The sequence below is a fragment of the Condylura cristata genome, unplaced genomic scaffold (genome assembly GCF_000260355.1).
Source record: "Condylura cristata isolate star-nosed mole 26May11 unplaced genomic scaffold, ConCri1.0 scaffold00003, whole genome shotgun sequence".
In the NCBI taxonomy this organism is placed as follows: Eukaryota; Metazoa; Chordata; class Mammalia; order Eulipotyphla; family Talpidae; genus Condylura; species Condylura cristata.
The window spans coordinates 10,987,570-11,013,843 of record NW_004567104.1 but is presented as its reverse complement, the minus strand read 5'-3'; the positions used below and the strand labels follow the sequence as shown (position 1 = coordinate 11,013,843).

The window sequence follows — 26,274 nt, the reverse complement described above, 5'->3', positions numbered from 1 at the left end:
CACCATACCCTGCCTCTGGCAACCACCAATCTTTCCTCTGCAGCTATGAGTTAATCACTTAAGAAATCATTTTAAACGATAGAATTATGGGGTTTTTTTTTCTTTTATAATTTCTTACCTAAATTTCTAGCAAAATAATAGATTTCTTTATACTTTCTGTAGTAAAGAACCAGCCCTGTTTGGCTTTTATTTTGTGCCAATATGTTGGGGATTGACAATCCAATTAAATACAGTAAAAATGAATAGGAAAAAAAGAAGTAAAAATAAGACATAAAGATAATGAATTTAATTTTTGTTGTAATAATCAACATACATTATTTCTCTGTTCAATTGCCATAAGTCTCCAAATGCTTACTCTCTGTTTTTATCATGGATCAGCAATTCAGGAAATGATACTGTGTAACAATGGTGTAGTGATGAAAGACATAGATTCTGAGATGAGACATCTAAGCACAAATCCCAGTTACTAACTCTGGGGCCTGAGCAGATTAATCATTCCCCAATGTGACGATATTTGAGTGTGGGTCTCTGGGAGCTGAATAAGTCAGAAGAATGTAGCCTTCAATAAAATTAGTACATGTATAAAAGCAAACAACTGATCCCAGTGAGCTCTCTGGCTATCTTTCTTTCATGTGAGGTTGTAATAAGAAGTTAGCAGTCTGTAACCTGAAAGAGGGCCTCAATACTCACCAGAATTCAACCATATTAGCAGTGTGATCTTGGATTTCCCAACATCCAGAAGTTTGAAAAATAAGTGCTTGTTTTGTAACCACTCAGTCTCTGGTATTTTATTGAGGCAGCACAAATAAACTTAGACAACCAAAATGAAAATAGTGATTTATACTGTGATGGTTAAATGAGAATAGATGGGAAACACTTAGAATCTTGCTTGATAACATAGAAAGTACTATTTAAGTATTTGCATTTTAAATGTTTTAATTGTAGCATTTGCACTATGTAAATGTGGTTTACAAAATTATAGATGATATAAAGGGTATAGGTTAGACTTATTCACTCACCACCAAGGCATCCATCGTTCACCATACCACTTAGAAACCGCTATCTCTTTGCTCCCTACTTCCTACCTTCCATTTTGTAGTTTCAATTCTGTAGTCATATTCTGCAGCATTAGTATTGCTTTAATAGAAAGAGGCGAGTTTTAATAATAGAGAAAAAGAAAGTTAAAATGTAGCAGACAATCTTGAGGCACTCCTAGAATGCATAGATTAAAAAAAAAATTAAAGGCTAAAAGATAGAAATGGAAGATGTAGCTTAATAATTACTTTCTTAATAAAGGAAACACAAGAATTGGAATGAGACCAAATATCAAAGATATAACTGAAGAAAACCTTCCTGAAAAAATTCTACTTATGGAAACAGAAGAATGGTAATGTCTCATGAAATGTGTGTTCAGCTGCCTTTATTACGTGTGTGAACTCAGCATAAATGCATTCCCAACTATGCTTGAGCTCAAAATTGATCATCCACATTAGCCCTCTTGAAAATAATAGTTGGAAATGAGTATTAGCAAAAGGCCTTCTGATATTTTTGTCTTCAAATATCACCAAAACAATCCTCACCTCAAGTCCTCACACAAAAGACCACAATAAAGAGAATGTGCAGGAACTTAGGTATACTCACACATGATTTCTGAATAAAACTTCAGAACAAATCTCATTAAGAGATTTTATCCCTAAAAAGAGGAGTCTACACAGAAAATCTCTACACAGAAAAACTACATGGAATATTCCTTCAGTAATAATTTATCTTCTCATTCAATATGCCAATTGTGATTACAAACATGCTTTTAAGGGTTAAAGGATAAAAATTAAAGATACCTGAATCTCAAAATAATTTTTAAATTAAACCTTAAGGCAATTATAGACTTAAAATGCAGTTGTAAGAAGTAATGCAAAGCCATGTAATTTGTGCTTTAATTGAGGGAGCATTGGTTTGTATCACTGTATATATTTTAGAAGTTTAGGTTCACATCTTTTTAAACATATTTTATCACACCACACTTATCACAAATGTCCATGTATCTTTACAGTTTCTTCAATGGTAAGCTATTGCAGTAGTATAGTCATAGAATATTATCACCAGATTGTTAATACTGATGCAATCCTGCTCTTAAGTATTTCTACAGTTTCATTGGTATGTGTGTGTGTGTTTAGTTTTGTGAAGTCCTATGATGTGTACATCTGTATATCTTCCCACCAAAGTCAAGACACAGTAGAATTCTACAATAAGGATTCCTTTTTGTTATCTTGTTATCACCATAAGACCCTAATCTTTCATAATCTCTAATCTGTTCTCCTAAACTATAACTTTTTCATATAATTATGCACTATGTAACCTCTGAAATTAGCTTTTCCACTCAGCATAATTGCCTAGAGATGCACTACAGTTGTGTATACCACTTGTTGATTTGTTGAGTAGTGTATCACATTATATATGTTTATATCACAATTTGCTGAATCTTGCACCTACTGAAGGATATCTAACTTGTTTCCAGTTTGGTAGTAGTATGAATTTCATTTATTTGGGATAATTTCCAGAGCTGTAATGAACTGTATGGTAGAAGCATGTTGAGTGTTTTTAAAAAGTTGACACAGCTGTCTCTACTGGCTGTATCTTTGCATTCTTACTAGCAATGTGTAAGTGATTCATTTTCTCACTGTTCTCAGCTTTTGGTGGTGTCACTAGTTTTCATCTTAACCATTCTTTCAGGTATACAGTAATAACACATAATAGTTTTAATTAGTATCTTTATAATAACTAATAATATCAAACATCTTCTTGTGTGCTTATTTGCCATCTGCTTGTCATCATCAGTGAAATGTCTCTTTGTGCCTTTCCCTACTTTTAAATTGGTTTGTTTGGGGGTTTTGCCTTATTTTTTTTTAATTGAGGTTGTTTTAGGTTTTTCCTTAACTGGAGTTTTTATTCCATTATGATCAAAGAAAACACTATAAATTATTTTATTCCTTTTTAAAAAATTGTTGAGATTTATTTTATGGCCCATGAATTGTTGAAATCAGTCATTTTTTTCAAGGATATTTGATAAGTATTCTACTGTTATTGGGTGGAGTATTTTGATGAGTATGTAAATTAGATACTGTTTGCTATGCTGTGCAGATCTTCTAAATCTATGCTGATTTTCTCTCCAGTATTGCCATCAATTGCAATACAGAAATATTCAGCTATAATTGTAACATAGATATATATTAATAGGTCATAGATTTTAATTGAAAAGATATAATGAAGCATAGCCTGTGAAAATATTATTATGAAGCAAAAAAAATTAAAGTATAAAAAGAATTGTGCTAAAAATTAATGGCAATTATACACAATGACAGGTTCATGGGTAACTCTCCAGCATTAGCATTTTTTTTTAATTCTAAAAGCAATAAACTTTAAAATTTGCTGATTGTATTGATGATACATAGATTTATTTTTAGATATTTTACAACTCAAATAATGACACATTTTCAAGATTCATTGCTCTCTCCTAGTAATCAGGGGTCATTCAAAATTATGTTCCAGAAATAGGGAGGGCAGATACTCATCATGCAATTTTCTAACTAGGAAGAAGAAACTAGCAAAATTAATCTTACTAATGATGAGTCTAATTAAAGAAGAATTTGTGATGGAGTTTTTAGTAATGGGAACCTTTATATAATATTGAATATTGGTTCTTTCTCTATGATAGTGCTCTGTGATATTTTTGTTTTTAAACAAACTTTGATTCCTTTGTGCCACAATTTCTGAATATAGGTTTGATATCATTTCTTAAGAGAACTTATTGATACTTTAGGGGGGGAAAAGTTTTATCACCTTGTTTTCAGAAATTTATTACATATATTTTGTAAAAAAAAGTGACTAATTTTTTGTGATTCTAATTTACTACTGAAATTATCTCAATATTGAACTCATCAAAGCAAGTATGGCAGTACAATTTTTCACTGCATTTTCTCTAAAATGTTTTAATTTGCCCATGCTTCATTTTAAAACACTTTTAACTTTCTTTTGAAATAAAAATGTTAACCTTTAATATTATTTTTGCTTAATTCAGTCTTCTCACTAATTTACTATATGAAATACTTCTAAAGTTTTTAATTCCTTCTCATTTTCCTTTGCTTTGTTATCACTTTGCTTTGTTACCACTTTAGCAAGAACAAATAAAGCAATCTGATAAAGTCATAAAAGCTCAGTCTTATAAAACTTTATTCATAAACCAAAATTAACACAAATATACGCAAAACCAACCAGCAGGTTGCATGTTTTACCATTTTAATGTGAATTGAAAAGTTATCCTTGTTTTTGCTAAAGTAGAATTTGGTTTCAGGAAGTAGTCTCTTAATAGTGTGTTAAGATTGATTGTGTTTCTTTCTCATCTTGAATCTGGTGTAGAGAATACTGCAGATATCAGAAGATCAGGCATTTATTCTTCACTTTCTCTCAGTAATCATAGATAAAGTCTTTAATATTATTAAGTGTGAATGTTGACTTCTTCTTGCCATGTCAGATTTTAATCTCCTCATGGACGCTAACTTCTAAACTATTCCCTGGATACTCCACACATTACTTGCTACGCACACAAAAAAAAAGTTCTTGTGAAAGACTAGTTTCACCATGTAAGAGAACATAAACAACATGGATCAAAGAAAACATGTAATGTGTGCCTTATTCTGTTTCTATAAAATTTTATGGAGAGAGTATAGGTTTGACTATTTAAGACACAAAAATACATTGATTTCATGTACAAGATAAAAATAGTCAAAAAGATATAGAATTTTAATGGCATGCTATAGCAACAAAACTGCACAATTTATACTCATTTTTCTGTCACTGATTTGGGATTTATAAAGAGCTGTGTCACCCCCAAATCTTTTTTTTTTCCTGAAAAACAAGTATTTCAAGTATTTCTTAGTCCTGTGAGATCAGATTGATACAAGACAGTAAATGCTATCTGAGCTGCAATGTTTAAATGTTTAAAAAGTGGTTTCTAAAATTGTATTTTAAGATCTGTTTATAACCACATAGCCATTTTTGAGCTTGGACATTTAGGAATAGCTACTACAACATAGTTAAATGTTTTGACTCTTTTACTACCATGATCATCAGGTAATATTTATAAAGCATTCAAACTTAACACTGAAAAAAAGAAACTCAACATCGAAGCCATCCAAAGAGAGTCCTGTCTAAATAAATGAGAAAAGTGTTTTATAGTATGTACTCTGAGAATGCTTCTAACAACATGAATAAATGTTGACTCATTTCTAAATGATAATTTGAAAGGAAATATCCTTATATTTTATCATGTGTATACAGTTGTTACAAGAAAAAGGGTAAAAAAAAAAAAGAGGTTGGATACCTAAAGAGCTCTTATTAATAGGAAAAGATTAACATGTCCTTAGTAAGAAGCAAGGAATTAAAAAATATATAGGAATTTACACAGAGCTAAAAATAGCCAAAGTTTGAAAAAAGACCTATCTAATGTAAAAAAACATGTAGACACAGTCAATTTTGCTTGGCAATGAGTGCTAAGTACTTAAATATGTATAGATTGAACAAAAGCAGCAACATTTTTCAAGCACCAAATTGAAAAAGGTCTTTAAATGATATGAATTCTCAGAATTGACATACTATCCAAAGAAAAGACAATAGCATCAAGTAAATACCAATTCAAACCTGTTGAGTTGAACATCTAGACTCTAGATTCTAAGTTACAGTCTTTGGATAAAATTAAGAAAAGTAATACATTTTAGAACACAATACAGTCATTTTCAGCCTAGTTGCACTTAAAAATTTCATAATGATAATGTACAGGATAAGTCAGTCTTAATCTTTAAGAGAAAAATTAGCTAGATCATTTAAACAAACAAGATTAAGAATATAAGTAATTTTGCACCAAGGTATATAAAAAGAGGTATTAATAACAATTATTCCTACCCCAGATGAGAAAAAATTTTCCCAGTAAAAGTTCAGATGGGTATAGAAAAGAGAGGCAGATATCCAAAACTGTCACAAAATAGAAGTTCTAATTCCAGGGGGAAGCAGAAAGCTCAAAGTCACATTACTGACATTTCTTAATGTTAAAAAATTAATTATTTTCTTCCTCTACAGTTTATCTATGGTGCCCAGAAACCATTGGCTTCCTGGAATTTTTATTAAGAATTCCACATTCTTGCCATGTTTTTCAGATACTGTGATCTCTGCCAATAAATTCTAATAAATTTTCACTTCTTTTCTTTCAATAACATCCTAGAGAATATGATTCAGACTCAAATTAATCACTGATCACGTTAATGGCTCCTAGGAGTTTACTTCCGATACTCTTTATTATATTAAATCAAACTTGATAGTGTGCTACATCATTGCTCAGCTGGGTTTTCATAAAAGCACTGGTATTTAATATGATTTATACTTGGCTTTCTGTTAATATCTTTGCTTATTGTGTGCTTTATTTTTAAAACAGACATTTCTAGCAAATGGGACCCCTTTGAAATATATCATACTCTTAAAATATCTTCAGGAAGCATTTTACAGTAAAATGTGTTACTTATTTTATATTACAGTCACATAATAGTGAACAGGAACAATTTATTTAATTTACAATCAAAATATTAACATTTTACGTGTAATTTACAAGAAATATGTGTATATGTACATGTCTTGCTTTTCTAAAAGATCAGTGATATGCCCAAATTGAGAAATATAAAGTATTATGTATTTTTTTCAATGATTGTTAATTTCTTTACTCTACTTTTACATGTACAATCCAGTGGTTTTCATATATTCGGCCACCACTATAATTTTAGGACATTTTCACAGCCCCAAAAGAAGCCATAAGCGGTCACTATCCATTACTCCATTACTCTGATTTCCCAGCCCCTAGCAACCACTAATCTACTATCTATGACTTTTCCTATTCTAGATCTTTCACATAAAGAAAATCAAATAATATGTAGTCTTTTTGTGACAAAATTCTTTCACTTAGAATAATGTTTGCAGGTTTCATCTATGTTGTAGCATAAAGTATTATATTTTTTAAAGCTTTGCAGCAAAGGGGCAGCTCTGGGAAAACCATTTGAAGCTTCTGCTGAAGACATAGCAAGCGTGGCCAGTTTCATTGAGACAAAGCTTGTTACATGCTATCTACGGATGAGGAAACCTGACCTTGCACTGAATCATGCACACAGGTAAAATAAAGTATTAATTAAACTGCAAAGTTCTTTCCATATGATCAACTTTAATTACATTTAAATAGAAACAAAATATAGTTCTTTATGCTTTTTGTTAAAACTGGGCGATCATAGAAGCTACAAAGGTAATCTCAAAACATAATGGGAGAAAAAGATACATTAAAAAAACTATAATGCAGGGAAAAATATAAGTCAGATTATTGTAGTAACAAATTACTAAGTGAAGATAGGGAGTGAATAAGTTAACGGGCTATGTCAAAACTCAATTCAGTGTTACAGAAATTAGTAATGAAAATGAATTTTAAATTTCCACTATAATCCAAATGTAAGAGATAGCAAGATGTTAAGTTCCTGAGGATGCAAGGATTAATTTTAATAGTTTCACTATTTCATTTATAGACTTAGAAATTTATCTTTTAAAAAAAAAAAGAAGAGTGTTCTTTTAAGACCTTGAAAGGTACTGAGCAGAGGATATGTAATGGTGAAAAGTAAAATGATCTTCCCTCTTATACTAGGATTAATTTTTGTATTCTTTTCCTTCTATTGTAATAACTTTTGCTACTGTTTCTAAGTTGAACAGTAAGTAAGAAATGCAAATCAATAGAGGTTAAACAGTCAATTCATACAATTAATAATGCACCAAGTGAAATAAATCATTTTGTTGGGCTTGTCATATTGCAGAGCTGCAGAAGTCAGTGCATATGATTCTAATATTAAAATGTTTTTTCAAAGATCTCAGATTTAAAAAGAATCTGAAATATAATCAATAAGTACATTTCTCAAAATGAATTAATTAATCAGTGTACTCAGTCTATAAATAGCTTACAACCATTAGTTATACACTGAATGCAAAATTTTGCTTTTGTATTATTATCACATTGTGATAGTTGATACTAATCATGGATCAAAATTTAAATATTCCTTTTTTGCATTTATTTGCATTTGCTGAACATCCTTTAATTTTATGTAAATGTGAGGTCTACTGCATATCTTTAGGAGATTTGTTACCACAAAAATTAGCTTGAAACCATCATGTAGTTTTGCTTCTGATAAAAATAAGTGCACATTTTTTCATGTAGAAAAGTACAAGAACAATAGCGTTCTGGATTTAATTTCAGGAAATGTATATTTTTAAATTAATGAGCTCAGTACTATCATTTAAAATAAGTGATACAAAGACCCTAGAAACAACTATAAAAATATTTACTTCTAAACTACAAAACACTGTTAAAGAAATACAAAAAGACACCCTGAAATGGAAAGACATCCCCTGCTAATGGATCAGGAAAATTAACAACATCAAAATGGCCATCCTACCAAAAGCGATATACAGATTTAACACTATCCCAATAAATGTCTCAATGACATTCTTCAAAGAAATAGAAATATTGATGAGATTCATATGGAACCACAAAAGACCTCAAATAGCCAAAACTCTCATGACTAAACAGAAAGGGAATGGAGGCATCACAATCTTCAAGCTATACTACAAAGCCATAATAATCAAAACTGCATGGTACTAGAACAAGAACAGGCACACAGACAAGTGGGTTCAAATAGAAAATCCAGATATAAACCCACAGATTTATGGGCAGCTAATCTTTGACAAATGAGCAAAGAAAATACAACAGAAGAACAAAAGTTTGTTCAACAAATGGTGCTGGAAAAACTGGGAAGCTACATACCAAAAAATGAAACTAGATCACTACCTTGCACCATGCACAAAAACCAACCTCAAGTGGATTAAAGACTTAGATATAAGAACAGAAACCATAAAATGCTGGAAGCAAAGATGGGTGAAACACTACACGACATCCACTTCAGTAACATCTTTTAAGATACAGCACCTAATGCAACATAGTGAAGGAAAGGATAAACAGATGGGACTCCACTAAGTTAAAGAGCTTCTATACAGCAAAAGAGACATTACAAAAGACAGACATCCCACTGATTGGGGAAAAAAATTTCTCACACAAAATTAGTGATAAAGGATTCATCACAAAGATATTAAAAGAACTGATGAAACTCAACAAAAATAAAGTAAAACGGCCCTCCCTGGTGGCGCGGCGGGTTAGAGCACTGCACTGAGAAACCAAAGCCACTTCCGCATGAGTTCGATTCCCGCCTGCCCCGGAGGTGACCACATGGCGTGGCAGACCTCTCCTGACCCGCCCACTGCTCCCCTCAGCAGTGTACTTCATCGATCTGCCTGTTCTGCTTCCCACTCTGTCTCTGGTGAATCCTCTCACCCTCCGCATCTCTGGCCTGTACCCCAGTTCTGTATGAATAAATAAAAAAAAAAAATTTAAAAAAAAAAATAAATAAATAAAATAAAGTAAAACAACCCCATCAAAAAACAGACGGAAAAGCTATAAAGACACTTCTCCAAAGAGGAAATGCAGATGGCCAACAAGCATATGAAAGAATGTTCAATATCACTTGTAATAAGGGATATGCAAATTAAAACCACAATGAGATACCACCTCACCCCAGTGAGAATAGCATCTTCAAACAGTTAGCAACAAAATAACAAGTGTTGGCAAGGATGTGGAGAAAAAAGAACTCTCCTGCACTGCTGGTGGGAATGTAAACTAGTACAATCACTATGGAAAACTGTTTGGAGGTTCCTCAAGCTGCTAAACATGGAGCTTCCCTATGACCCAGCAATCCCACTCCTAGGTATCTACCCAAAAGACACAAAAACACTGACTCAAAAAGACACCTGCACTCCCATATTTATTGGTGCTTTATTTACAACAGGAAAGACATGGAATCAATCCAAATGCTCAAAAGCAGATGACTGGTACCTATACACAATGAAATATTACTCATCAACCAAAAAAATAAACACATGCCTTTTGCAGCAACATGGGTGGGCTGGAAGGGGTCATGCTTAGTGAAATAAGCCAGAAAGAAAAGGAAAAATACCAGATGGTTTCACTCATAGCAGGAGTGTAAAGGACCAGGGGAAAAAATAATAACAATGAACAATTATATACCAGAGACATTTTACAGAAGTGGAGTGGGGAATAGGATTAAAAAATGGGGTGGAGGGAGTGCATTAGACTATGGTGATGGCACATGGGTGATTTGGTGAGGGAAGCCCATGGGAATTACAACTGAGATGGAAAAAGGCAAAAAAAATGATGAAAAGATAAACTATTGTATTATTAAAATCATTTACATCTAAAAACATATCTAAAGTGACAAATACGGATAACATTTTTTTACTTCAACCAAAAGTGACATCTAAATTCAATTCCAGATATATCAACTCTGTGCTTACTTTATCGAACAAATGCTATTGAAATTGCATTGAAAATATCAGTAGATATTTTCAACTTCACCAAGACTAATATCTCTTGCTACTAATTTATCAAGAGTAGAAACTACTATAACTATTTTCCAGTCATATAAATATAATTTGATATGCATAATTACAAAGATTCTAATGATGCATATCACTTTTTTTATTTTGTTTTAATGTTTTTCTCTGTGTATTATTTTTCAGTCGAGGTAATAATGGTTTACAACACTGTATATTATGCACAGGTATAGGTTCACACCTCTTGAGATGTACATTGCCACAACACAACCTAACCAAAAGGCATCCATAGTCTTCCATCAGAGTCCACTGACCCTCCCACAGTTGTCCCTAGCCCTAACTTCACCTTCTGATGACTGCAAATCTCCAATCAGATTTCAGTTTCTTTAGGTTTAGTATTTTATTTTGTTTCTCTATGTTCCACCTATGAGTGAAATCATCTGGTATTTGTCTTTCTCCTGTTTACTATTAAAGTTGTTTCCTGAATTTGGCAAATAGTTGCTAGCTTAGTAAATAGTGCTACAATGAATACAAGGGTTCACATACCTTCAAATCATATTTTTTTTATTCTTCATATAGATATCTAAGGTTGGGATTATTAGATCATATAGTATATGTGTTTTCAGTATTTTGAGAAACCTCTATACTGTCTTTCACTGGGTTGGACCTGTCTATACACCCACCAAAAATATATGAGAGGTGAGTTTCTCAACATCCAGACCAATACTTGTTACTGGTCTTTTTGATATGGGCCCTGCTCACAAGTATGAGGTAACATTGCATTGTGGTTTTGATTTGCAATTCCCTGATGACAAGAGATGACTAACATTTCTTTCGGGTATCAGCTGGCTTTCTATATGTCTCCTTAGGATGTGTCTATTTAGCTGAAATTATTAAACAAGTTTGTCTCTTATACCTTTTCCTCTTTATTTGACACTTTGAACATTCATACAAATTATGGCAATTTACTTGTACAGATGACCTTAAACTTTAGTCTTATGACCTCAATATATTTTTAAATAATACTGAGGATCCTACTTAGTTGCTGTTTTACGTGAGCTGTATGTATAAATATTTACTACACGATGAATTAAAGTGGGGAATAAAATAGTCATTTAATCAACTAAAAGTAGCAGTTACATTGTGTTAAAATAAATACATATTTAATGAAAAAAACTTTTTAAAACAACATACATGAGAAGAGGAGCATTATTTTACATTTTTTCAAATCTTTCTAATGTATAACACCATAAAAGAAAACTGGGATTGTGTATCTGAGCCTATATTCGGTCTGATGTAATACAGCTGAAGTATATGAAGAAAATTTAGCCTAATAGAAGATGTATAGTTAGAAATAAGAGACTTTGCAGAAATCTTGACTATTCTTCTCTGATACTGCATCAATACCTTCTTAAAGATTAATTACATACAGACTGGGCACCTCTATCAATCAGTCTATGACATGAAAAGCCATTAGTCTTTTTTACACCTTGCATGGATTAATAATCTAATAATTTATTTATTTGGGAAATATTGGTCCACTGTTTCATGCAAATTTCTCTAATATAAGAGTAAAAGTTAAAAATCATCTTTGATAAAGTCACCAATATCATCAGAAGAGTCTCTAAAGCACTGGGTGACTGTCAAGCTCAAAGTGACATAAGTTTTCCAAATTTCAAATTTTTGCTTGAAAGTTCAAACTTTTACCACTGGCAGTAAGTACTGTCAGCTGTGTTTCTTTAAGTGACAAGCATATTTATTTCATTTTTTGAGGAATATTTGCCAAATTCCAAGCCTGATAATCATAGGTTATTACTCATTCTTCCAAGTGAAACATGGTGTGTCATGGTAGCAGGGAGTAAATCAGCCCAAAAATGTAAAGGCACAAGTGTTTAAAACAGCCACTATGCTTTGTTATGCAGTAAAGTATCACTTTGTGCAAATTCCCCACTTTCTCATGGTGACAGTAATGGTAAGTACTTTAATATCAATGGCATGATCCCTGCCAAAAAATTATTTTACCCACCATGATTTTTGCAACATTGTGCCTATGTCAATACTGTGAATAACAAAAATAACCTCTTAAGATTGATATTAAGAAAATAATAATGACATGTCTATAAATCCTCAGGAATCTGCAGGTCAAACTTAGAGAACCACTCACTATACTGTTCATGGCATCCTAAGTAGCCTCCCAAATTTTGTTATCTGCCTTCTTTCTTCAGAATAGTTGTAATGATTTTCTTCGTAGAAAATGTTCACATCATGTGCTTGCTCAGTAAACCCAGAAGCATTAGCAATTTTTCCATAAAATTAAATGTTTAAATGAACAGGTCCTTAATGGGATCTTTTGCTATGATCTATCTGCTATGATCAATTTATATCATAAGCAAGCAAATTTACACGGCAGTTTTTAATATGGTTTGGTATCCTCTATCTCCAAGTTGTTAGAAGGCAACTCTCTTCTAGTTTAGATTTTCTCTATTCCTTAAAGGAGACTATTTCAAAGTGTAGCTTAAAACTCATCTCTTTCTGATTTCTTTCAAAGTTTTATATTTTCTTACCATTGTAGAACATATCCTCAAGTTTTTTTTCATCTCCTTTGAAGGCATCTCATAGTTTAACTATTGCAAGTTTCAATTTGTTTATGGTTGTCTATATATGTTTAATTTTTAACTTTCCACAACTGTTAATACTCTCATTTGGGGAACTAACATAGTATTTAATATAGATTTTCAAATGAAGAAGGCACAATATTTGCTGTTATCATTCACAGAAATAGCAGCAATTTTTAAAATATCTGAAAAAAGCTCTGTTCCAATATGATACTTTCTTTGGTAAAAGTCAAAACAGATTGAAACTTAGTTCTTTGAGCCAAAGAAAACAGGTGTCAAAATTGGAGATTTAGTCATTTTTATTAATGAAGAAAAGATTAATAAACAAAAATCGGTTGTAGTCTACAGCTAAAACACTAATTTCCCATCTATAGTGTTAAGTGTTTAGCAGACCTCTCCTAACTGGAATCATTTGGATTAATGGCATTTTTGTCTATAACTGAACACTGAATTCAACACTGAGGACTTTATCCATAATCAAAATCTATTTTCAACTCAAATTTTAGCTCTAAACTTGAAAGCTACAGTATATAATTTCACTATTTAGCCAAGTTGTACACTATAAACACAGTGCCCATTGTGATGCAATCCTGCTTAGTTCTGTTAACTCAGCAAAGGGAGATCTCAGACAATGACAGAATTCCAAATGCTTCATAAAGCAAAAGGATTACCTAAATATTTCTCCTTTGATAGAGGAGTTAGAAGGGGCTTTAAAGTATGAAGGTATTTTTTATCTGAATGTCATTTATTAACCTCTAAAAATATATTAATGTTCTTAATAATTGCTAATAAACAAGTAGTTTTAATTTTGTTATCAAAAATTCCTCTATATTCCAATATATACATATCATGTTGTATTACCTAATGCAAATATATGGCAGAATCTACTTTAATTTCAGTTCATTTTAAAGATTCTTGCATAATTGCCCGTTGAGTGCCATGAAGAGTCTGGATTTGCCTTATTTGTAACCTAACAAGATAGTCTGATATAATAGAACATATGTAGATATTTCTTTCCGTACAATAGGACTACTCAAGATATTAGTGTAGTATGTATTTACACTTCTGGCTTTTTTCTTTCAAACATGCGCAGTGTCTGGAACAAGATTTAATCCCAATAACTTTTGCTGAATGAATCATAAGTAATTTCTGTTAGGTTAGAACAGAGGGCAAACTTTCAAAGTCATCTTTTTAAAATACATCCCACCTAAGAAACATAAAAATAGAAAAAAACACGTGATAGTCTCATGCTGTACTTGAACATCACTACTCTACCACCTCCCCCTCAGTATAATAGGGCTTTTGCATCTGTATATTTGGCTTTTGAGTCCTGATGGCTTTTCTACAAGAGACTTGATAGCTGGGATTAGGTTCATAGACTCTAAAGAAAGATAATAGGGTCAACCTCTATCTTTTGTTCCTTTTAGATAAATATCAAGAACAAAAAATAAAAATGTCAAAAGACAGGTTGATATACTTACTGTATTACTTAAAGAATATTTTGTTGGGAGAACTGACCAAATGATTTACTAACAGCTTTTACTAGGCAGTCTTTGCATTACAATGTAGATGAAAAACAAATGGGAATTCACTTCATTGTTTTCTCTATCAAGGTATTTGATGCATAGAGGGAAAAAAAATGCTTACAGCTTAAAATATGGAGATGGTATCTTACTCTAGAATGAAAAGAAGCATATATACATTCTGATACAAATATTTACTTTTTCTAAATTCAGAATACCTCTCCTGAAATTCATATAAAGGTGTCACCTGGCCTTCTTTGAATTGCTGAGTATTTACAGTGCAAGAAACGGTACTGCTACTGTTATTAATGCAAGTGAAAAACTCATTTGTGTCTGGCCCTGGGGGTTCATGTATTTTTTGAGCATCCATGAAATTATATCAGACTCTCTTGTTAGTTTACAAATAAGGCAAAATCCAGATTCTTCATGATGCTCAATATATTATAAGAGAATTTTGTGAATATACTTGAAAGTCATTTAGTCTAATCTTCCACTCAGTGAAATTTTGCCTGACAGATGGCATTGTAAATATCCCTTAAATGATTTCAGTAAAAAGAAACTCTTTTCAAAGTCTGCTTTATCATTGGTTATTAAGCTCCTCCTTATGTTGAACTAAACTATTTATAACTTCATAATAGTGGTTTTGCCTGGCCTCATTTGGTATTTCATAGAATAATTATTCTATTTTCCACATGGCAGTTTTTTATATTCAAAACTACTTAGTCTCTGCTAATCTCATTCAACTCTTTAAACGTATAAATTTAATAAAAACACTATGTTCCCCAGATGCAATGGACACTCCAACATGGTGATGATTCTCACAGATGCTCATAACTACAGATGGAGTCAAGAGATTAAAACTCAGTGAGATGGTTATGGCACAATTCAGTGAAAATCTTATTATTTGGACAAAATAACTACACATGGCTTAACATAAAATTTCATTTACAGGTTGCTGTTTATTTCCTTTTAGCTATATCATATTGTCATATGCATTTAGCTTATAATTACTTTAAATATTCAGACCTTTCCCACATGGTCATATCCAGCTATGAACATATTTATAAAACTTATTTTTATAATTTACATATAAGGTTTTTATTTTTAATCAGTCTAGAGCTTTTTAGAAATGATTTCTGTCATCAGTTGATATTGGTGTCTTGTTCAACAAAATTTATGCAACCTGAAAATTTTCACACTCCTTCTATCTCTTAAACTTAGTTACTAAAAGACATATTGTCCACAAAAAGAGCTAAGAACACAATATTAAGTTACTTCTTCTACAATAACCAAGAACAGACTAACATAATCTATCAGTTGTTCAAATAGTTGGATAATGGCATTATCCAACATGGATAATGGCATTATCCAACATATATGTCATCATCTTATAGACAAGGATATCATGCTTGGTGAAATTAAAACATTCCATATCATTGACATACTTCATCTTTATCAACTCTTCCTAAAAGAATGTGTCAGCAATTTACATTTAGATTAAGATGAGTGCCATTCACAAAAATAAATCAGTACTAATTTGCTTTGTTGATAACCAAAAGAAATTAAGACTTAGTAAAAGAAATTAAGACTTAGTTGCCTTTGTTTAAATAAGAAATTTCTTCCCTATATTTTCATCTCACATAAAGCTAAAACTTTAAGCTCTTGAAAAAACTACATTTCACTCACAGTATTAGGGGAAGATGGTATCTGGTGAAGAAATCACAACAAAACACTTTTGTCTATTAGGGAATGGAATGGCTTCCTCTGCCACTAAAAAAAAAAAAGGCTTAAATTCCAAATGGTCTAACTAAGGAAGAGATATGAACTTTCTCTTGAGCCTTGGAAAGATACAAAGAAAAGTTTTGCTGTCACTAGGCAATGAACAGAAAACTCTCTCTAACCTGTAACCAATCACATATCTGATGCCAAGTTTGTTTGCTAAAAGGAAGTTTCAGAAAGAGAAAGATATTATGAGACTAAGATAACAGGCAAGACTTTTCTAAAATTAAGAGAAAACTAAAGAAGAACACAACAAATACATATAAAAAATCAGAAAACTCTAAAATAAAACAAAACAAAGCATAATAATATCAAAATGTGGTACTGACATTTCTTTTCTTTCAGAAAAGAGTGTAGTGGGGAAAAGAAACCTGAAGGTATCTTTATTTGTAAAAGATATAATCATTTATAAAGAAAATCCAAAAATATCTAAGAGAAACCTTTTAAAGCTAACAAGTAAACTAGTGTTACATAGTACCAAATATGTGGTCAACATACAAAAATCATGTCAATATATGTCATGAACAACTGGAAATTCAATTTTGGAATCATTATAATAGAAACCAAAAATATTACTTTGTGATCATTCTAACAAAAATTATAAAAGATATGCATGCTAAAAGCTGCATGTAAGACATTTGTGAGAAAAATTACAAAGCCCAAAATATGGACAAAAATACAATACCATAGCCCTCCCTGGTGATGCAATGGGTAAGGATGCAGCTCTGCAAGCTAGCCACAGCCGCATTATTGCAAGTTCATTCCCCAGCCTCAGAGGTGATCCACATGGCATGGCAGACCTCTGCTGACTCGCACGCTGCTCCCCTCAGCAGTGTGCTTTGTAGATCTGCCTATTCTGCTCCCCACTGTCTCTACTGAATCATCGTACCACCCCTGAACCTCTGGCTTGTACCCCATTTCTGTATACATAAATAAATCTTAAAAAAAATGCAATGTTTATTGATAAGGAGACTCAATATTGTTAAGTCAATATTCCTTAAGTTAGATATAAATTTATAAAATTTCTAGTGGATAATTTTACAAAATTACCATTTCTAAAGTTTACATGACTAATGAAATGATATCAAAAAGTCCAGCCATTTTGGGAAAAATACAGGGGAAGACATAAATTACCTGATATATAGATCCTTCATAAAACGATTGTACCCTATAGCACATAAATTACCTGATATAAAGATCCTTCATAAAATGGTTGTACCCTATAGCACATATACCACAAAATGTGGTATTGATATAGACAGGCACATAAACTGACATTAACATATACATATATAGTCAATTGAGTTTTTTTTATAAATATGTCAAGGAAATCCCATGAAGAAAAGCATGGTGCTAAAGAGATTATAGATAGCAAAAATATTTTTTTCTTTCCTTTTATCATCATAAAGCCAAATCAGTTCCCATAGTTAATAAATATAAAATCTAAAATTCAAAAATTTGAGGAAAGGCTAAAGAAGAAAAACAATAACAAAGTAGAAAATAATAGAGAAAGTCAACACACACAAAATTGGGTTCTTTGATAACTTGAATAGGAGTGATAGTAACTAAACTGTTTCACTAAGTTTAATCAGTTCATTAAATTGGTTCTCACAAATTACAGATATCAAAAAATAAAGAAGAGTCATCACTACAGATCCTACAGACAATAAAAAGATATTATTTCCACAAATTGATAGCCTAGATGAAATGGCCAAATCTGTAAGACTTTCCAAATTTTACTGAGAAGAATAAATAATCTGAATATAATAATATCTATTAAACAAACAGTAACTGGGTTCCAAAGTTAATAAAGGATGGAAGGAAAATCAAACAAATGGCAACATGAGTCCTCAAGAGCACAAATCTCCAGAACCCCAATTCATACACAAAGAAGCTATGTTGTACTTGTGGGATACAGAATTTAGAATGTAGTGATAAAGAAATTAAAGAAAAACTGATGAATGCCCTAAGAAATAAAATCAAGAACTAGACACAGAAAAATGAAGCTCTAATTAATATAAAGTGGAATTTCAGAATTTCAAATGAAAAATACAGGAGATAAGAATTCAGGAGAGGGCCTCCCTGGTGGCACAGGCATTAAATCTCTGTACTATCACCCCCACAGTGTGAGTTAATCTCTGCAAGGGAGCAATCCCACATATGGTACAGCAGACCTCTCCTGTCATGCCTACTGCTCCCTTCAGCAGTATATTTCAGTAGACCTGCCAATTCTGCTCCCAACTCTGTCTCTGGAGAATCTTCTCACTCCCTGTACCTCTAGCCTACACTCCTGTTCTTCTATGCATTCATTCACAAATAAATAAATCTTTAAAGAATTTCAGGAGAAAATCATGGATGCTGAATAGATGCAGTGTAACAATGAGTCAGTGTAGTTTGAAGAAGCAAATGTACAATGAACCTGAGTGAAGAAGAGAGAAATGAAGAAAAAAAAATCACTAAGAAATTATAATTAAAAATTCTTTACTTAGAAAAAATATATAAATGGAATGAATATCAAGTTAACGATACAAAGATAATACTATAATAAAATCCAAACAGTGCAAAAGTAAAGTACAAAATTAGAAGTGATTAAAAGGGAAAAAAGGTTAAAATAGTAGCTAAATCTAAGATCAGTTGGGTTGAAAAATAACTACCCTCTGCTACTCAATTTTAGGATAATATTTTATACAAAAATTACAATATAATAATAACCATAAACATTTGATGTTTTCTCACTTTGTTGTCCAGGATGTAGTTAGATTTTTTAAATTTATTTTCTTAATCTTAACATTCAAAAAAGTCAATGCTTTTTTGAGTTATCCATTAATTCAAATAATCCCCACAAAAGATCATTCTGATATCCAAAGGGAACTGGAAAAAAAGTTAAACATCTATTCTGATACTGACTCGAAAAGTGTTTTTTTTTTTTTTCTTCCACAAATTGAAGCCAGGCTCTAGAGCCATCAGCGGGCAGTGTCCAATACAAGGTAGGTTCTGTCCCCACTGTCTGTGGGTTCTTTACCAGCATGCACAACTGCAACACCACTCAGATGCAGGGAACAATAATGGGGCTTATTTAACAAACACGGAAAAGGACGTTAGGTAAAGGAAGTTGTCAGACTTTCAGGCTTTTGTTTCTGCGTCTATCACCTGTCTATCGCCTTGCTCTTCTTAATTTAGAGGGCAAGTGCATGGGTGCCAGGCATGTGTGGATGCTAACTGGACACCTAAACATGCCTGTGCACTCGTGCAAGTGTGCACACCAGAGCCTAGAAGTCAGGGGTATAAAGGCAGCATCATTCATATAGTGCAGGCAAGAAGAGCTACAGCTAGGAGATTAAAAGGCAACACGAGAACGACTGAGAAAGCCCAGAGAAAAGAGCATACAAAGATTTGCAGGAGGCTCGAGTTGCGGTCTCCCTGCAGGCTTCTCCCCCCTGCTTACCATTAACACCTGTGAAAAGAGTGCCAAGGACTCCCACATCCTGCATTCAATTACTACAACCGACGGTGAACCTACCTGGCCAGGACCGTGGCCAAACACCATCTCACTGTAGAGCAAGTCTACAGGGTTCAGATATCCCAAACAAACGGCAGCTCCTCAAGATGGCGCGGTCCCGCTTTCGGGGCCAGGATCGCTGCGGCAGCTGAGACATTCACAGGCTGGGCTGCTGAGAGAACACTGAAGACTGCGGAGTGGACGGCACTGGGCTGGTAACTGACTGCCATGAAGGCAGCAATACCAGAGGTGACGCTGAACAATGAGATAAAGAGTTCTTTTCGCTAGCCCAGAGGCACCAGGCCCCCGGGGCCTTTCATGCTGTCTCCAAACTATTGCAGCAAAAATGCCTGAAGCAGTTTCAGCGTTGCTGAAAACACCTCACCTGCAGCACTCTGGAGGTCAGCTACTAAGGTTTCTTTCTTCCTCTTTCTTTCTGAGGTCAGGTATAGATCAGAAGTGGTCTAGGCTGGGATCAGTATCTAGTAATCCAGAATCACTCCTGTCCTTCCTGAGACCAGGTCTAGGGTTTCCCCACCCTAGTTACCTCAACTTGATTAGACCATTCAACGGGCCTGGCATCTGAGGGAGGGGCTGCCTCAAGGCAGCATCTTTTGGAGCAAGGGAGGAAAAGCCATCTTGTTTTTCTAATGGTTCGAGGCTGGGGTAGAGTCAGGAAAACATAGGTCTTGTCCTGCAGTCTATGCTGCAGGAATCTGCTTACAAAATCAATCCATAACCTAAGAATCCATGAAACATTGAAGCGTAACTTACTGAAATTACCTCACTTACTGAAATTCCTTTTACAAATTAGTACAATATTAAGTCATAAGAATACAAAATATTTTAAAAATACCTATCTAGATGCGAGCAATAAAAGTTAGAAAATATTCCATTCTTATTATGCATATATGTAGCACTTCTCAAACTGAACACCTAAGAATCTTGTAAAAATCAAATTTAGAAAATTTTTTTTTTTAAGATTTATTTATTTGTGCATATAGAACTGGGGTACAGGCCAGAGGCTAAGGGACGGCGAGAGGCTTCACCAGAGACAGAGTGGGGAGCAGAACAGGCAGATCGACGAAGTACACTGCTGAGGGGAGCAGCGGGCTGGCCAGGAGAGGTCTGGTCTGCCACGCCACGTGGTCACCTCTGGGGCAGGCGGGGATCGAACTCATGCGGAAGTAGCCCTAGCTTCTCAGTGCTGCACTTTAACCCGCTGCACCACCAGGGAAGGCCCAAATTTAGAAAATATGGAGTGGGAAATTAAGATTTTACATTTCTAATAAGCTTCCAGGTACTGCTGATCATACTTAAGATGAGTGCGCATATATATATTGTAGCTATATTCAAGCATTTACACATTCATCTCCTCAAGTATAATTCTCATGTATATTATCAAGCCAAGAATTAGCAAGAAATTAGTAAAACTTCTATTTTTAAAGTTAAAATATTACTAGGAGACATAAAAGAATATTTGAATCAAGAAATGTCATGTGTCTGAGTAGAAAGACAATAGCATATAAAAATGTTTTTTCTACTGAAATTAACTTAATGCCTTTTTTAAATACCAATGAAAACCAACATATTTTGGTTCTTAGAACTAAAGTAAGTGAAGATTATAAAATTCACCAGGAAGTATAAATATGTTATTTAGATACCAATTTTTTTCAGAGTGGTCATTAGGCAAGTCTTTCAAAAATTCAGGTGTACTGAAAATGACAATGATTAAAACAATCTGTTTCTGTCACAGAATTTAGCAGTCAGAAGTGTGAGTTACAAAGTCCAGACATTAATCGAAATGTGCATTTTCATTTCGTACATAAGAAAGGTGGTATATTGAATCACTGAAAAGTATAACTTCACAAGAGAATTAAGACACCTAAACTCATTACCAAAATCAAATAATATTTTGACCTCACATTACAACTTCAGGAATTAATGAAGTAAGCATATATGTAAGCATGCACTCATCCATCAAGTTATGTGAATTGTCATATATTTTAAATCATTTACAAATAAAAACAAGATATACTAAAAGTAAAAATTAATTAAAATCAGTTTTATCTATTATAATGTTAATATTTCTCTATTATATTTATTTTGCATAAATGTGCCCTCATAGAAGAGAGCTACTCTATCAAGAGTACAGTTGTGACCCATTACTAACACTCATTTCACTCTGAGAAAAATTCAATGTCTTCTATAATTTAGCTACTCTGACTTGATTCTTGTTTTCTAGCAAAAGTCCTATCACTATACCAAGATCAGTTATTTCATCTCTGATAAAAATCAGACTAACCAGCACAAAAGTCTTCTATCTCTGATTCTGATGGAAGGATTTGTATTTTTTCTCTGCACACAATCAAAGCGACAATTTTGGTCACAGACTACCTCTTACAGCTCCCCAACTGGCAGCAAATGATAAACGATTAAGAACTTTTAAAAGGCTAAACCAACATTTCTTCTGCAAATTATGAACAACATAAAATATATCTTTAAAAGAGTATCATTTGGGCCCTCCCTGGTGGCGCAGCCGGTTAAAGCACAGCACTAAGAATCTAAAGCCACTTCCCTATGAGTTAGATCCCCGCCTGCCCCGGAGGTGACCAGATGGCCCGGCAGACCACTCCTGACCCGCCAGCTGCTCCCCTCAGCAGTATACTTCAACGATCTGCCTGTTCTGCTCCCCACTCTGTCTCTGGCAAAGCCTCTTGCGGCCCCTGAGCCTCTGGCCTGTACCCCAGATCTGTATGCACAAGTAAATAAATATTTAAAAAAAAAAAAAGTATCATATGAAAAGCATCAAATAAATTAATAAAAGTAAAAACTAGGTTTCACAATTAGTCTTTCCTTGCCAAATATCTATTAGGATATGTTGTAAGCATACAAGGGAATCCTGCAAAAATTACCAGAACCAAAAATAATAAATGGCCAAAGTCATAGCAAATTCCTGAGCATCCTTTAAGTATTATACCTTCATCTCACCGAGTAGGTCTGGGTGTTTTTTGGGTTCCTCCTATGAAGCTGGATTCACATGGTTCAGGGTGTTAAGGCTTAAGAAAAAAAAGGTCCAGTATAGCAATAGTGATTTCCACGCTCATGTCTTATTACTATCTTTCTTTACCATAAAGAGGATTTGTAATTGCAGGTAATTTTAAATAACCTATTATTTTTTAAAAATAATACTGAATCAGAGCTTGCTTTACAAGCTTATGTATGCACAAAAATCTTCTTTATCTACATCCAAAGTCACTCTGATGATTCTTTATTTTACTAAACACCACTTCTATAACTCCTCTATCTGCTCACCACACCCCATTTTTCTCTCTAATCTAATCCATTTTTGCCAAAAGAAATTGTCTACTAGAGGCAGATTCTTGGAGAACTGCTGAGCAAAGACAAAGCACTATGTCTTGGTCAGAGATGTCAAAGACTAAAAAGACCCATTCAATAAGGATTTAATTCTATCACATTTGTGGGCACTTAGTAAAAATGAGTAAGTGAATGAATGACTACAGAGTAAGAGAAAAGAATTAACTGTGATGTGGAAAAAAAGAATTCAGGCTACAGTCAGGAGACCCAAGTCCCAAGACAGCTCTGCTCTTATTCACTCTAGTAAAATTTTACAAGGTTATTTTTACAAGACTAAAATAAACAAACAGGCTTAAGCCTACTTTTTTTCTGAATTTAGCTTATAAATAGGATATATTATTAGTTCAGTATTAAATTGAATAAATTCATGCAACAGATTTTTATTCCCAACATTTCAATCAGAAAAGACCAAGCAAATAATCTGGTACAGGAGATTAATGCATTTATTTGTGCAAATTATAATTCATGGGCTACAGTAAAACTTCACTAACTCAGGATCCTCTAATTCAGAATCATAGAAAGTCAGTAAGGTATACTATGAAGTCTGTGACTAAAGATGGGAAACACAATAAACTTAACATGACATTTCAACTAAGAAGTTGCTTATAATATCAGAAAGACCCCTTCTTTGGTTTCTATTCACTTGTATTTAAGGTGAGCTAAACTTTTCAATTCACTCATATATCATTCTAAGATTTTTGCGTGATTCTGATAGATATTTACTCCCTACTTTATTCTTTCAATAAATAATGTTTCTAGAATTAGAATTATTTTGTCTGCATTTTTTTTAAGGATTTATTTATTTATACATACAGAACTGAGGAACAAGCCAGAAGTGCAGGGGCAGTAAGCGGCTTCACCAGAGACAGCGTGGGGAGCAAAACAGGCAGATCAATAAAGTACAATGCTGAGGGGAGCAGAGGGCGGGCCAGGGGAGGTCTGCCACACCATGTGGACCACCTCCAGGGCTGGGGTTCTAACTTGCACTGAAGCAATTGCCACCAGCTTGCAGTGCTGCATCCTAACCCATTGCACCACCAAGAAGGGAGGGCCATGCATGTTTGTTTGTTTGTTTGCTTGCTTTTCTTTTAATCTGGAGGTCATAAATAGCATTAAGGAGTAACATGAATTACTTCAATTTGGTCTATTGTGAATTTTCTGGGCAAAGGCCCATAGCATATACATGATTTTCAAAAATTCTTTTAACCTCTCAAAAAAATTTTTTTTCCTTCAATATGGAAATATTTCCAAGTGACTCTTCATCAGCTTGTGATAAGACTCACAAGAATGTTTACTGTCTTGTATTGGTTCTATAACATTTTGTGTCCCCTATCAATAGCATAACATACTCTAGTGTTAGCTACATTTTAAACATTCACTAATGTCTGTCTTCCCATTTAGTGATGGACCACAGCATGCATCTGTCTACTCAGATGCCTTGAACAGTGCCTGGCTTTCAGCTGAAAAGGCAGGTGGGGTTTAATCATCTGTCCATCTGTATAGGCACTGGGACTCCAGTCTCTATGAGATGATGGAATAATCAGAGATATGGATAGCTAAATCGCCTTATCCACAAGCCACATCTTGTAATTTCAATCAAGAGAAAATGAAAATCCATTTTCCTATTTCTGAATAAAGATCTTAAGCAAAACTGGCAAGATCAAGATCAGAATCCTTTATCAGTGGTCCTATATCACTGTGAAGTAGGAGTTCACAGAACCTAACTTGACATGCACAGGACTTATCACCTGAATTCCTGTTCCTTTTTTTTTTTTTAACAGAAATGCAGCTGATAACCATTTCCTCCCATTTTTATAGGTAGACATACATAAACAGCATGTGATTTTTGCCTGATGTATTAACATAAGCAAATAAAATAATATCATGTCTTACCTATATTTTGGATCTAAATGCTTTGATATTGCATATCTATAAAATATATCTAATGCTATAAATTTTCTTTTATCATGCAAACTTAGTTTTTCAATAATTGTCTTAACTGACAATTATTGGAAGAAAAGGGCTTCACTTGTTAGTCACATTTAAATACATAGTGCATAACATCAAATGCATGCTATTTCATTCCTATATACTTCTGGTAACTGTTGTGGGTTTTTTTTTTAATCTAATAACATTTGTGTTTCTTTTATCTTTTTACAGGAGCATTGTTTTGAATCCAGCCTATTTCCGAAATCATCTTCGTCAAGCAACAGTGTTTAGATGTCTGGAGAGATATTCAGAAGCTGCCCGGTATGTTTATTTTAACTCTTGTGAAGATTTATTTCAAGTTAAATTAATTTGATTCTCAACTTCTGGTAAAAGCATAATAGAACTTTCCATTTCTCCCATGGAATATTATTCTTCCAGAATTATTACCTTATAAATGTCAAATCAACAATTATTGACTATCTTTTTCTTTGATTAACAACATTCTGTGTTCATGTTCTTAATAAAATTCTAACTTTCCAACTATGAGGTCACTGATAATGATGGGAAAATGTCCATGAAAGATTAACAATGAACTTGATCTCTTTGCTTTAAATCCATGTCCTGGTTGTTATGACACTTCTGTGACCATCTGTTTGTTGAGTTGTGAAAATAAAATCCAATTCCATGAAAAAGACCCCAGGAGCCCATTTGTAGGGGAAGTGGCATAACTGTAAGAATCAATGTGGCTAGATGTCCCAAAGTATCATCTCTTAAACACCAGTATGTTTCATAAAAACTTGTTGAGGGCCCTCCCTGTTGGCGCAGTGGGTTAAAGTGCAGCACTAAGAAGCTAAAGCCACTTCAGCATGAGTTCAATCCCCTGCCCCAGAGGTGATCCACATGGCGCAGAAGACTTCTCCTGAGCCACCCGCCCACTGCTCCCCTCAGCAGTGTACTTTATCAGTCGGCCTGTTCTGCTCTCCACTTTGTCACTGGTGAATCTTCTCACTGCCCCTGC

The 26,274-nt window shown here is 33.5% G+C and overlaps 1 protein-coding gene across 1 annotated transcript in view; it reads left to right on the top strand.

Moving 5' to 3' along the window:
* The window catches only part of SPATA16 (spermatogenesis associated 16), a 203,743-nt gene that overhangs the window by 47,946 nt on the left and 129,523 nt on the right, over nucleotides 1–26,274 (top strand). Inside the window, exons 2-3 of the mRNA XM_012731859.1 lie at nucleotides 7,060–7,205; nucleotides 25,488–25,577. Of these exons, the coding sequence (XP_012587313.1) occupies nucleotides 7,060–7,205; nucleotides 25,488–25,577 (236 nt within the window). The remainder of the gene's footprint in view (nucleotides 1–7,059; nucleotides 7,206–25,487; nucleotides 25,578–26,274) is intronic.